The sequence below is a fragment of the Lonchura striata genome, chromosome 2 (genome assembly GCF_050655825.1).
Source record: "Lonchura striata isolate lonStrDom1 chromosome 2, ASM5065582v1, whole genome shotgun sequence".
Taxonomy (NCBI): domain Eukaryota; kingdom Metazoa; phylum Chordata; class Aves; order Passeriformes; family Estrildidae; genus Lonchura; species Lonchura striata.
The window spans coordinates 27,749,141-27,763,637 of record NC_140704.1 but is presented as its reverse complement, the minus strand read 5'-3'; the positions used below and the strand labels follow the sequence as shown (position 1 = coordinate 27,763,637).

The window sequence follows — 14,497 nt, the reverse complement described above, 5'->3', positions numbered from 1 at the left end:
CTGTCTAAGGAATGCTAAGGAATTTAAACATTATTCCACCACTGAAGCAGGGAACAGTAAAATCTTCTCTTCATTCTTTCTGGTGAATGGGATTTCCAGTGTTACTGCTCCCCTTCTGATGTAGTTTGGGTAGAGTGACTAACTGACATTTTCATGTTTAAGTCAAGTTCCACTTATTTTTTTATAGCATTCAAAATACAAAACAATAGCAGTGCACAAGCACTTTTTATTAGCTTCTGTAAGAAAGGTGATTTTTTCTCAAAACAGATCTGCACTGAATTTTGCTGTCCAGAGTTACAGTTAAAAAATAAATGTTCAGATGTGAATTTGGAGAGGCAAAATATGTATTAAAGAGAATAGCTTTTTATTCACTGGCAATATGTTAAAGAGAATAGCTTTTTATTCACTGGCAATATGTATAAGTATTGGCTGAGCACATCAGCAGTAAAAGTTATAGAGGTGGTAGAATGTTCTGTATTCTTCCTCCTAGATGATTTTCAGCACAAGACATTGTGCAAGTTGCTGTCATAACTATACATGGATCAGATTACTTCTATTCTGAAAATTTGCACTTCAACTAGTGTTTTGTGACATTTGGTCTCTTATCTAAGAGCACTGCTGTCTGTATGTGTGTGAATATAAAATGTAAAAATACTTTATAGTTATTTCAGATGTAAGGCCACAGACCTGTGATCCTGAGGGAACGGAAATTGAAGGCATTTGTAGCAGTGAGTATTTTGTTTTGATTTTCCAGGTTTTCTGTGCATCTGTGACCCAATAATGTCAGCATTTAGTGATATTCTGCCTTTAATAAAAACGGGTTCATGTTATCAACAGTATTGCTTGGTTTGTTGCAAAATGAGCAGTTTGGAGGTAATTTCAGACAAACTTGGATTACAAAAGTTCTTTCTCAGAATATTTTGAGTAGGTATCAAAATGTCAAAAAGTAACTGTAATGATGCTGAATGATTCTTCAGGAGTAAAATATAAGATGAATCCACAAATCATATTGTTGCTTATTCTGTTCCTTTCTAAATAGCCTTTCTCTTTTTTCCTTTTTTCTTTTCCTTTTCCCCACTTTCTTCATAAGTAGTGAAATTATTCTTCTGTAAGGCACATTCCTTTGCATACTGCTCTCTCCTGCCTGGTAAAATGATTAATTGCATTTTATTATCTTGTTTATGTTTTTGGTTTAGGTTTATTTTGGATTGAGTTTTTTTCCCTCTTTAGCACCTTCCTGTTGTCTAGAATATATTCAAAAGCTCATAGAGAGTTTTTTCTCCATTTAATAATTAGCAGGAAGATACATATTTTTCTTTTATTCTCTTAAGAAATTACATAGTATTTCCACATATGAAAAAGGCAAATATTATTAGTATATTATTTGGCAAAAAATATGTCAATGTCACTGTATCCAATACTGATTTTATGCAGAATAAAAAGCAGAGAACATGCTTCTGTTTGACTAGGTAACCGGGCTCCTACATCATCTCCATCTGTGTCACCACCACTTCCATCTGTTCCTGAAGTTGTAGCAGAGATGATCAAAGGCAGCATCTACCTAAGGTGTACCTTTGGCATTCCTTTCGCCAACAGCTCTGTTGGATTCATTGTAACTTGGTCAAGACTTTCTCCTGAAGGTGTCAAAGAAGAACTTACACATGAAACAGCAGTTCATACCTTCTCACTTCTAGAACTAGATGGGATAAACGTCAGACTTGGAGACAGAGTATGTTAAAACATTATTGTGATTTCTTTGTATATTTGTAAATATGGCTCAGTAGACACTAACAGCTTTTAGAGAGAGATTCAGCACCTTCCTGTGTAATTTTTCTTGTCAGAAGCCTACTTCCCATATGAGTATGTAAAGAAATACAACTACCACTGCCTCTGAAGTTTTGAGACTGATTGTCTCAATACAGTGCAGTGTCCCTCCAGGAAAAGTTTTTATTCAAATAATGTAAATTAAGAGGATTTTTGGATGCCACTGCATATCACTGAGAGGCTGTAAGAGCCAGAGGTTGTGAAAAGCTGTGTTGTTGATTCATTAGATGTATATTTTTTCTCTGGATGAACTGCTGTTTAGCATTTTTGTGTCTAGGATTTACATTTTAATCTCTGCCATCAAAAGCAGTGTGGTGCCTTGTCTTCCCTTGTACCAGAATGAAGACTAGGGTCTCATAGTAACTTTGAGGAGCTGAAGCATTGGAAAGTCAATACATCTTTTACCTATATATACCAAAATACATGTTAATTTTTCCCAGAGAAAATAAAAACCAAAAAAACATGGTTGGTATGCATACGTATGTTCAAGCCAAAGCCAGGCTGCCTGGAAGACTTATGGACAGGAATAGCAATTTTTATTCCCCAAAAATCATTTGGGGACTCTGTGAAGACTTGCCTGACAGTCTTGGCTTGGTGATAGTCAAAAGGAAAGGCACAATCATAAGCTGCCTCCTGCTGTTATGAATCACCTTTTTTTTTTTTTTTAGGATCAGAAAGACTCCATGTGTGGTCAACACATCTCAAAATGGATACAGCAAAATAAAAACAAATGTCAAAACAAACACCAAACCAAAGCAAAACCACAGTGTCTAGTAGCATGAAACTGGTTCAGTGGAGGGAAGTCACACTGAATTCCTCATCTTGAAAAAGATTATCCAGGTCTATATCATCAGGAAAACATAATCTAAGATCTGATGGTCACTAAACAAAATTAAGAGGCAAAAGCTATGAAATAAGAAAAAAAAAAGTAGTAAATAATCTTTAACAAGTGTAGGCCCCTGTTACTATCTCTAATTAAATTTCATTGGTTGTAGAAATGCTCCAGAAAAGATTTTTAAAGTATTCATTGAATATGATTTGAATGGAGACATTAGTTGTAGAGATCTCTACACCACTGGTAGAATATGCCAGGAAAAGGCTCTAGGATGCTCAGTCTGTTTCTGGTTTTTTTTTTTCTTTAGCAGTATTTACCTATTACCACTGGCAACTGGTGCAACCAGAAGACTGGCCATGATGAATCATTGAACTGACCATGGTGGTCAAGTTTTGTCTTCTTGTGACCACTTCATGCCAAAAATGTATTCTGTTATTCTGGTTTTATCCTACAGGTCTACTGTAGCAGTTCTTCTTTTTTCATGGAGAAGCCAGATATACAAAGTTCTTCAGTTGAGAGCAAGGAATTTTTTGCTGGAATTAAGGTAACTTTGTATAAACATAATATGGTAGGAATTTTTGAGTAGTGCTACAGCAGTCAGTCCTCTGACTAGAAGGCACTTAAAATGTATAAACCATTAATAGAGCCTGCTGTCGGCTTAGGTAGACTTAAATTTGTCCAAAAGCAGGAGAATCACAGTGGTTTGTGTGCTTCCCACCTATCCAAGGTGCAGGAAGGCTGAGCTGAGCCCTTGCACACACAGTGCAGGTTTTGGTTTCCAGCGCTGGAGCCGACTGCTGCTCTGCTCACAAAGTTTGAGGCACAGCCTGAGCCAGCCTGGCCTGGCCTTGGAGGAGGGTAGCTGGGAGGTGGGCTGTGCTCTGCTGCTTGGTCACAGGCTAAGCATGAAAACTAGTTCTAGTTCCTGCTGTGGATAGAGCTACAGGGAACCATTTGCTGGCCAAGAATGGGACCCCAGTCCCGGAAAGACAAGACTGCATGTCATTAATTACAGATTGGGTGTAGTCCTGCTGACTTAGCCTGAACCTGTTCCTGTAGGATCGGGGCCCAGATTTCTCTCACGGCAGTGCAGGGTGCCCTGCAAATAGGAATTGTGCTCTGTTTCCCTGTGAGGCTGCATTCAGGACCCCACCCATCCTACCAAGCTGAGCTGTAGGCCCCTGTTACTATCTCTAATTGAGTCTCTGATTATACATTTTTGGTGATCCATACGGTGAGCTTGCGGAGAAGAGTCCCAGGAGAAATATGGTGCTTCCAAATTCCTTCAGAATTGTTACCTCTAGATAGCTTCCCACTTCCTTTCACCCCCCTACCCACTGTCCACTTTGACAGTACACAAAGCTGTTCTTATCTTTGCTTCCAAGGGTTACTCATTTTTGTGATGAAAATGTTGTTTGCTAACTCCCTCCTTTCTACCTAGCCCTTTTTCTGGCCTTTTCCTTATCCTTGCCCTTTACCCACCTCTTCAAGACCATGGCTGCTGTGTCTGCATCTTTTCCTCAATATCCTGCTGCTCCATAACCCATGTAAATAAGCACTCCTAGCTGATTAGGAAGCAGTGCTGCTGTTTACTCACAAAGATTGCATTTTTAAGCACAATTTCTTCTGTGCTAGATACATCCAGAAACATATGATATATCAGAAGATGGGAGGGAATACAGACTGACAATAGAAAGTAGCATTCCTATTCCTTGTCCTGAATTTAGCCAACTAAAAAGTGACTGCAAAATCTCACTAACATTAAACAGTGTTGATGAAGGTAAGTATTATGATGATTTTGTTACATTTTGTATATTTAATTATATTTTTGTATATTTTTATAAATACTTTGCTAGTTTCCTTCAGAGAAGTTGTTACACTGTAAAATACTTCCTGAAATGTTAAAGTATTCAGAATCTGTATGATACTGCTGAAAATATGAAAGAATTTCTTGTTGGAGTTTGCAGATGTTTTGATAGACACTGATATCAGAGCCATATTCTTTAACTTGAATAGACAGAATATTGTAATAATTATAAAGTTTATAATTCAGGTAATTTTGTTTACCTGTTGAATTTCAAGTATTATATATACAGTCACAAAGTCATCATTTTTTACTCTTATAGCCATTTTCTGTAATATTTTCTCAAGCACTAACCCTGTGAACCAGAAGGAGGAGCCTTGCCTATGCATACAATGATTTTTTTTCCCCTTATCAAACCTATCAAGATTTCCATTTGTCTATCAAACTGGGGAATGCAAAAACATTGTCTCAGATGTGTGTATGATGTAGAGAGGAGGTTTTCTGCATGACCAAACCAAACCCAAGAAAAATGCATAATTATTTTAATTTTTGAAAGAATTTGTAAATAAGTTAGTATCTATATTAACAGTAGTATGGAGAATGTGGCTTATTTAGAGGATGAACTCACTGATGATGCATTTTCTTTAAAACAGGTAAAGAGCAGTTAGGTCTAAACTTGGCTCTTTCTTCTTGTCATGTGGATCTTCTCCAGAAATCCTGCAATGATGGAATATGTAGTCAAGCTGTAATTTATTTCAGTGCTGTGACAGACTTCATGCAGGATGGAGACAGGATTACCAGAATTGCAGTTGAACCTATATCCAGTGAGAATTTCCTGTGGAATGGCTATGTTCCAGAAAGCACACAGGTAGAAAATCTTCGTGTTAAGATCTGTAAACTGTCCAGAAGCGTGACTGGTGTTAGTGAAGCTTTTATTTCAGTTGTGACTTACTGATTCACACCAAGATTTCTAAGTGGTTGGTTTTAGTTGATTTATTTTTTCTTGAAATTCCATGTGCTCATTAGAATTTTTTGTCTTACATTTTCATATTGAAGTAACTACTAAGATTAATTAAAGTATAATTTAAGATTGATTAAAAGTATCCCAATATAATATACTTATTTGAATGTAAACTACTATCATAAATAATGTAGCTGAGTGTATTTATTTCCTAACCTTACATATTTTACATTTTTTGTCTTTGTTTTGAAGATTACAGTTAAGGATCTACCCACTGCCTATTGTTACTCATTTACTGACCCTCATATAATTACTTTTGATGGAAGGTAATTACTGGCTTGCTGCTCTTAAAATTAAATATGTTGGGGGTTTTCTGGGTGGATTTTGGGGATTGTGTTTTATTTCTTTAATTATTCCTATATTTATTCTAAATCTGTAGTGATGATACAAGTAAGCTGTAGTTTCCTGCAATTGACCGACAATTTTTGTTTACACTAAGGATTAATGTGTTTTAGTTGGTAAAAGCTTGCCAGTCATGAAGAGGCTTGTAATATTTGCATTTTACAGGCAAGTTGTGGGGTTGTGGCAAGGGAATGGAGCAAATGGATAGGAGGAGTGGTAGCTATGAAATCTGTTGACTGCAAAAAATAGAAATGTTCATATATTAAATATGAACCCTGATAAAATTATTGAGTAAAAAAAACTTCTATTGCAAAGATATTTCCAAATAAAGCATAATTTCCCTATTTCTGAATCCTTGCAAGGATCAACTTACTAGAAGCTGTCTGCTGTCTGTGTAGCATTTTGCTGCCTTTATTAGTGGCATTGAAAGCAACTTACTGACTGCTGCCACTTGCACATCACTGGCCAAAAAGCATTTTGAAGTGAAAACAGCTTTCATTGCAACAGCTGGTTTTGGTGTGCTTCTTTCTTACAAGGTATTTCTGATTCACAAAGGATGTCTGAACAAACACAGACTCCACACCTGGGAGTTTTATACTCTTTGTTCAGCAGAAGCACATTTCAATCAGCAGGGTGAGAAGACATGGATATGTTGCCTTCAAAGAAGGATGTTCAACCCACACATGATAACAGAAGGGGAAATAAAAGTTGTGATTGGTTCTCTGATAGAGCTTTGACTACTACTACTAATAAAGCCAATGGGCTTATCCTAAGCTTGCAGTTTCTCCTTCAGTGGAAGTTTTAGGGATGTCTTAACTGGGCATTGTAACCATGGATGCATTGTGATCAAGCTTTCTCATGAAGCAGTGTTTTACTGTTTCTCTGCAGCATCTATAAGCATGATGCTGCAGAAAAAAAACTTATTTTTTTTAAGGATAAATTATGCTGCTACTTTATTTTACAAACTGAGGAAACAAATTACCTACTGAAATATGGACAATCCGATGCAGTCCCAGTAGTGCAGCCATCTGCAGTTTGTCTGCTGCCCCATTATACACAAAGCAAATTGACAGTCTACAATCAACTGTCAAATGCCATTTATAGCCAAGAGGCTATTAAACTTACAGCAAAAGTTTGGGGGTTTTCTTTCTGTTTTTTTTTTTTCTCTATTTTTTTTCTTGCTGCTGAATCATTAAATTGGCTATTTTAATCTTGCTTCAGGGGACAGATGGCTAACCCTAAGGAAAAAAAGCAAGTTGCTATTTATGGTTTTCATCTTAAATGATCATTGGGAATAAGCACTCCCCATCTCCATCTTAATAAAGCAGACCTTTTTAAAAGGATGCGACTTTCTAAATAATTTTGTCAAAAGTACTTCTGCAGTTTTCAGCATCTGCCCCCACATGCACACTGCTATGCATCTTATTGCTCTCACTGCATAGGTGTAGGATTGTAGAAACACAAAGGTTGAGAAGTACTCTCCATATGCATTGTTAGAATCAAAGAATGCAGTAGCTTCATGCTTATGTTTCCATTCACAGCCATTGTCTACATATATTCCACTCATGATCCTTCTTTTCTGCTGAAAAAATAAGGTTTTGTTTTTTAAAATTTAGAGCTGCTCAGAGGGAGGTTTGATGGTGTTTGCTTAGGATAAAGCTGTGTTTTGCTCTATGAGCTGTACTGTTTTTTTCTGACTTGGGAAAATGAGTTTCAGTATCAATGTTCACCAAATAGTAGAAATCTGCTTGAAAATAAAGTTGCTGACAAGTAGTGATACAGTTATTTCACAACCAAAGTGATATCATGTGCTATACTTTTGATTCCAGAGTCTATGACAATTTTAAAACAGGAACATTTGTTCTCTATAAGAGTACATCTCGAGATTTTGAAGTTCATGTTCGCCAGTGGGACTGTGGAAGTCTTCACTACCCAGCATCCTGCAACTGTGGCTTTGTTGCTAAGGAAGGAAGTGATATAATTGCATTTGACATGTGCAGTGGTCAGCTCCATGAATCACAGCCACACTTATCTGTAATAAACAGAGACACAGCAGGAAGCAATGTCAGAATCACTGAATCCTACCTAGGAAGAAAAGTAACAGTAAGTGGTAAATAATCGCTTACAGAATAGGAAAAATAAAAGCTCATGTTTCTCATGAGGCTGTCTTCAATCTCTTTTTTAGGTTTTGTTTTCTTCTGGAGCTTTCGTTCGTGCTGATGTGAGTGAATGGGGAATGAGCCTCACACTTAGGGCACCCAGTTCAGATTACAGACATACAGTGGGACTCTGTGGCACCTTTGATGGAAATGCAGAGAATGACTATCACACTGCAAGTGGCATGGAAATCCCAAACCATGCTAATGGTCCTTTTTCTTTTATTAAGGAATGGAGGTAACAAGATGCTTCTGTTGATAAATCTAATGTCATCATTTTTGGTTCTGCCTTTCCTTCACACTCTTAAAAACTTGTCAGAATAATAAAAAGAAAAATCTCCTTAAGTTTTTAAGTTGATACTAGAATGTCATAATTACATTACATAATTAATTTAAGAGAAAATTTAAACTGAATTGCCAAATAAGTAGTTAAGCACTATGATGTAAGATTAGTTTGATTTGGTTTGGAACAAAGTACCAAAGTATACAGAAAATATCCACTCATCTCAATTATTTTATAAGTTAGTCTTGAAGTTCTGTGTTTTAACTGTTGTTTAAATATAGCTGTGTGCTGCAGACATGCTGTAGAAGCATGAAACAACAAAGAACAAAAAAAAAATTAATACTTCAGTAACACAAAGAAAATAGTTCAGATGATACAGTTTCACCTTTTCCTTTCCTCACTAGAATTTTACCAGGAGAGAGCTTGTTTGACAAGACACCTGCTTCATTTACATCTTCTAGAAAAATGTTATTCTGTGACTGTACACTTGAAGATGCCAGATTTTATCAACCAGCAAACAATCTGGAGACAGTTACTCAGTCAGAACCTCCTTTGTCTTGTAAAGAAAGTGAAAATGGTAGATTTCTTTCTTTGATACCAGGACTGGATGTCACTGCTGAGTATCTTGGTCCTGCTGATCTTGTCAGGGGCTTAAAGAAACGTTCATCTACACATGAAATGGATTCATCTACAGTTTTGCAGAGGCAGAATAAAGAAACCAAACTTCACAAAACATCACTATTAAACTCACATCTCTCTGCCACCTCAGAGGGAAATACTGGTACAGAAAGAGAGGGAAGTTCAAACTTAGACATTAGGAGAAATTCTCACCATTACAGGAGTCGTTTTCACAGAAATCAATCTGCTACAAGTAGAGGGAAGCGCCAAAATTATTATGAATACCATCCAGTATTCATCTTCCAAAGCCTCAGCCAAACAGATTTAGAGGGATATAGTTACTTTTTCCCAGAGGACCATGCCACTGACACAGATGAGAAGCTCCTTCCTTCTTGGCCCACACCTTCAGGCCTCACTGAATCTAGTGCTTTGTTCCTGTGCCAGCAGGCAGTAGCTAATTCCAGCATAGGAAGGTCCTGTGGTGCCCTCCTTGGCCGGCGAACAGGGGATGCCATCAGTATGTGCATTAAAGATCTGCTGCTGAAAGATGACCTCGGTTGGGCAGAAGCTTCCTTAGCTCTGCTGGAGAATGAATGTGAGAAAAGAATTTTAGAAGAAATAAATTACAGCCCACAGGAACTTGAAGAGTCAGTTGAGAGCCTCCTTACTGCTTTGAAGTGTCCCAGTCTCTGCAGTGGTAATGGAGAGTGTACAGAATGGGGCTGTGCATGTTTTCAAGGCTACAGCTCGTATGACTGCAGCATACTGTCTGGTAAGTGGGGGGAAATGAGATTTACTTCAATAATGTTCTCAGTGTTTGTGCAAAGTGTATTTGCTGCCTTTCTCTCCTGCTTTTGTACATGGGCAAGGGTTCTCAATTATTTAATTACAGTTTACTACAGCTGTAATTATTTTGCATTCAGCTTTCTTCTTTCCAAGGCCAAAACATAAGCTTAGTTTCTAATAGGTCAGATTTAAAAAGTCACTTTGAAATGCAGAGTGTAGCCCCAAGAGACTGTCAATATTTCCACATGCTATCTCTTTCAGGGAAAATATGCCACATTCATCCCTCCCCTAGTTTTTTATAGTTTATGTGATCCTTTAATGAGTTTATTAAATCTCAATGGGATGTTTTTGTCTTCGGTGATGTAACATCTCTGTAAGCTAACTGTTAGGATGGGAGGAGAATTAGTAGTAAAGAAAAAAGAGCTGTAACAAATAGTGCTGGGCAGGGTTTTTTCATTTTCAGTAGGTAAGATATTCACTAAAAATTCAGTTGAACAATTACACTGGAAAAATACTATCAATGTCAAAACTCTTTCAAAATAAAACGTGTTAATATTTTGTTTTGCAATCATGTTTTTGTTTTAATGACTTACTTAAGAGCAAATAGAGAAAGAGGGAATAGAATAAAAAGAAATGTTTGACTCCCAGAGGAATAAAGCTGGTTTTGCCTTGTAAAAACTGTTTTTGAGTGCTCTGATCTGTCAGTTTATTTCCTGAAGTAACTTCCATCTCAGACTTTTTTTAGGTTTATTTTTTGTGGCTTTTTTTTTGTTTGTTTTTGGTTTTGTTTAGTTTGGTTTTTTGTTCTTGGGAGTTTTTTTGTTTTTGTTTTTAATAAAAAATAATCCCTATATAAATTATTGCATAACTGCCTCCTTTCCAGTTCCTATTTCTAAGGCCTTAGTTTCATTTCAGTTTTATTCTGGAAGTCTGATGTAAAGAACCATAGTTGAGAAAGCAAAATATATATTCACAAGTGTTTGTTACTAGTTGAAATTTCTCTTTTTCCTAATACTGAGGTTCCAAGAGAAGACAGAAGCCTAGCTTTCAATTTAAAGTTTCAGTGTAACAATGTAAAGTCTTTCTGTTTATGCTTCCCTTCAGCTGTTCCCAGATTTTCTTGTTTACATAGTTTTCATGGTTGGATAGAAAAATAAACATACTGCATAATGTAAATACATATGAATGAGTTCTCATACTAGCATTCCTTGTCTAATCTCTGCTTCCAAGACCAGGCTCCAGAAATTACAGAGCTGGAGAATGCTGGGCTGTGTGACATTCGACAGTATGACTGCACATCTGTGAGAGTGTTTGGACATGGCTTCAGGGACTCATTGAACCTGAAATGTGAAATCATCAAATTGCAAGTAGGTCTCCCTGAATAGCGACAATTACATTTTAAACTTCTTAGAGAACAAGGGACAAAATGTCAAACATATTATTCATTGATGTGGGCACAGCCCAATGGTTTCGTGGAAGCTAAAAGCAAAGGCACTCAGCACTTTGCAGCAAACACTCAAGAGTTTGCAAGATTGCCATTTCCTCCATGATAAGAGAAATACAAAACATAATGGGAATGTTCAGCAGCTGGGAGGGAGATAACAGCACACAGCAGCTATCCATCAGAAGAGGGCAAGGGCATTCCTATTAGTAACAACCAGCACATCGTTGTATTTTTAAGTGCTTATGGAGAGGAATAGAAGTACCACTTCTTTGAAAAAGGACAGCAAGGTTAAAGCCATTACTAGATTTCTGTCTCAAATCTAATGCTTGAAATAGCCTTTTATAAACATAATAAATCTATTAGGAAAAAGATAAAGGTGTTTTTGATACGTTGTCCATTTCCCAGATGTAGAATACCATGGCTATTTAATGATATATGTCAGGTTTGAACAGGAGATTTAAAAATGTTTCACTGTAAACTTAAGGGGAATTTGTGTAGAGAGACTTTTGTTGCTCATTGTTACAAAAAGTTTTCAAGGCAAATATATAAGCAATTTACAAGTTGTAGCCTAGAATAAATGGTCAGTATACAAGTTTTTATGTCATGTTAGACATGAGAACAAAAAAAAACTAGAAGTAAAACTGTATTTTATTGGTGTGATGATGGAGGGGGTGAAAGCTGGCGAAAGGGGAACCATTTAATGGTAAATTTTGTTCCTGAGACAATAATTTTCCTTAGCTATTTCCAGCAAATGCTGAAATTATTTTGACAGATTAGGCAATTCTGGCTATAGATTTTTCTTAAACTCTATATGTATCCACTCAAGTTGGCTTGAAATGATGGTCGAGAGTAAATTTATGCTCCCCTTATAATAAAAGACTTTTAGACCAAGCTCACAGTAAGACAGTTATTGGGAGTTCACTTATCACAGTTTGAAATTTCTCCGTTTTAACTCATGGCAAGATATTCTGAAATTTCATGGTGGTGCTGCATTTGGCTCCTAACACAAAAACTTCCTAATTAGTCACTTTTAATGATGATCATCTCACTGACAAGAGCCATTTTACTGCTGTTAGCTGCAGTTGAGGAGAAAGCTGTAAATTTTTTCCTTGAGAATACAAAAGAAAGGAAGTTTGGGGTTTTGTTTTTTGTTTAGTTTTTCAGGCCGGAGAAATAGTGAATTTAAGGAAATGTCAATGGACTTGCAACAATATAGAACTGCACATATTTTGAGATTGAATTTAAATGATCAAAACTTTGTAGAAGAGGCATTTTGACAGAATTTAGAATTTCTTTTCAGTATTTTCACTTTTGAAATGTTAAATCAAACCTATTGTTCATGGGCTGTCTTACCCAGTTTAGGGTAGATACTTGATAGAGATTTGGGTAGGAAATGCCCAGGAGCCTATGATTACAGAGATAGAGAATTTAAATGTAAAGGATGAGAATATGTTTAATCTCTGCAAAACAAAAATACTGTTTTATTTCCTTCTGTTTTACACTGAACTCCACTTTCCATGAACCTTATGAGTTGGATTGCCTGCAGATCTGAAGGCTTTTTAATTGGTTTTTGAAAAGTTAAACTGTTTCTGAAAAAATTATCTGAACTTGCCTCCATCTTGTAACAAAAGGTTTTTGAAGAAGTAGTCTGTATCACATTTAAAACGTTACAGTACTAAATACACTCAAAATTACATATTTAGAAATATTTATCTTTTATACTTAGCTTTGCTGTGAATTTCTTAAATTAGTATAGGGTGAAAGAAAAAAATAAGTGGTTGGAACAGAAACAGCATATATGTCTTTTTAGCAAAAGTGTTTCTTTTTCTGTTAAAAAAAAAAAAGGCAAGGCCTTTATCACAGATGACTCTCTATGTGAAGATTGGGATTGAATAAATGTTTTGATTGGCTCCAATAACTAAAAAAAAAATGCAAGCTCAGTAAAAACTACTCAAGCTCAAAATCCTTTTTACTTGCTGTTCTCTTGGTTCTTAGTCTGCCTGGATTCTTAGTTCCATTTCATTTTATTTATTTTCCATATGCTTAGCCCTGCTTCTACATCAATGCTTCAGTCAAATAAGATTATCATCCTTATTCTGTTATCTTGAACTCTCAAGGTGGGTCTTTGGATGCCCTGTCCTCACAGTAGTTTAGAAGAAAGGTCTGTGGGTCAATGTTGTCTTGTTCCATCGAACAACCTATTGGCTTGTACAAGGGCTAAATGGCCAACTGCCAGCATTGTCCTGGCACCCAGAATGATTCCTGAGCCCTGCCAAAACCCTCATCTCTTCCTTTGACTAAAGCCTGTCCTGGCATGGGAGCAGAGATGGAGTGGAGCAGACGCACTCAATGTCAGATCAGTGGTGTTTGGGGATCACCCACTGCTTCACCCTCCTGTTCCCTTCCAGCTGGAAGGATTGTTTGTCCTTGGCAATGCAGTGCCAGAGGACCATGGATCAGGAAAGACTTCCCTGCCTGCTTGTCTGCAGTAGCAGGCTTAGGTAAAAATCTGTGTGTGAAAATACTGTCATCTAATATTTTCCACCACATTCTGATCCAGATACATTAGACTGGCTCAAACACTATGCAATACATAGGGAGTTTTTCTCTGGTAAAAAAGTTTTTGTGATGTATGTCGGTGAAAAACACATTTTCTGTCTTCACATTCAGTATAGTGACAAACAATGGATTCCTGGAGAACCTCTAACTATGCCAGCTGCTTTCCAAAATGCCAGGAGTGTTGTCTGCCAGTTACCAAGTGATAGCCAGCAGTATGATGTCATGGATGTGGTTGATGACAAACCCATTGCCAGATGGCAAATAAAGGTACTCTCAGAAATTTCAAATATTCACTTACAAATGTTCCTATTAAGATGAAAATGTGTCACATAGATATTATCCTTTATTTAATGGTACTAAAGGGAGAAGTCAACTTGTTTAACTTGGGGTCTCAGTCTTGTTGCCTAAGCTGAAGTGTCAAGTGGTTTTTGACAGTGTTCTCTTGCAAGGGGACTGGTAGATACAACCTAGGTCCTGCAGAGACAAACATTCTTCAAGAGTAGAAGTTAAAGGCCAAGTAGTTACCCTAGAATATTTCAAATTACCTTGGATCCATCTTTGGTAGAACTGAGTTGAGCTCAGCCACAAGTACAAATCCCTGTGAGCACATATCTGAGCTCTCATACAGATGGAGTCAATAAGGTCAATAGAGCCTACACAGAATTCAATTTACCTTACACACTGACGTGTGGCTGGTCAAAATCTGCCTAGACTCCTTGGCAGGTTTGATTAGATTTCTGATGACTTTTGTGAGGGTTTAGACACCTGCACTTGGGTGTCTATTAATTAGTGGGAGCTCATGATAGGAGACTAGGTTGGTCTATC

General features: G+C 36.9%; 1 protein-coding gene across 3 annotated transcripts in view; it reads left to right on the top strand.

Annotated features, from left to right (window-relative positions):
- Positions 1 to 14,497, top strand: part of VWDE (von Willebrand factor D and EGF domains) — a 37,785-nt gene that overhangs the window by 8,128 nt on the left and 15,160 nt on the right. For all 3 annotated transcript variants that reach the window (XR_014951520.1, XM_085567442.1, XM_085567436.1), the window contains exons 4-14: positions 663 to 728; positions 1,470 to 1,729; positions 3,114 to 3,203; positions 4,295 to 4,439; positions 5,117 to 5,331; positions 5,677 to 5,750; positions 7,656 to 7,929; positions 8,012 to 8,220; positions 8,670 to 9,655; positions 10,900 to 11,036; positions 13,784 to 13,939. Coding sequence is in view for 2 of the 3 variants with exons in the window: in XM_085567442.1 (XP_085423568.1) it covers positions 663 to 728; positions 1,470 to 1,729; positions 3,114 to 3,203; positions 4,295 to 4,439; positions 5,117 to 5,331; positions 5,677 to 5,750; positions 7,656 to 7,929; positions 8,012 to 8,220; positions 8,670 to 9,655; positions 10,900 to 11,036; positions 13,784 to 13,939 (2,612 nt within the window). In the remaining variant the exon portion in view is untranslated. The remainder of the gene's footprint in view (positions 1 to 662; positions 729 to 1,469; positions 1,730 to 3,113; positions 3,204 to 4,294; positions 4,440 to 5,116; positions 5,332 to 5,676; positions 5,751 to 7,655; positions 7,930 to 8,011; positions 8,221 to 8,669; positions 9,656 to 10,899; positions 11,037 to 13,783; positions 13,940 to 14,497) is intronic.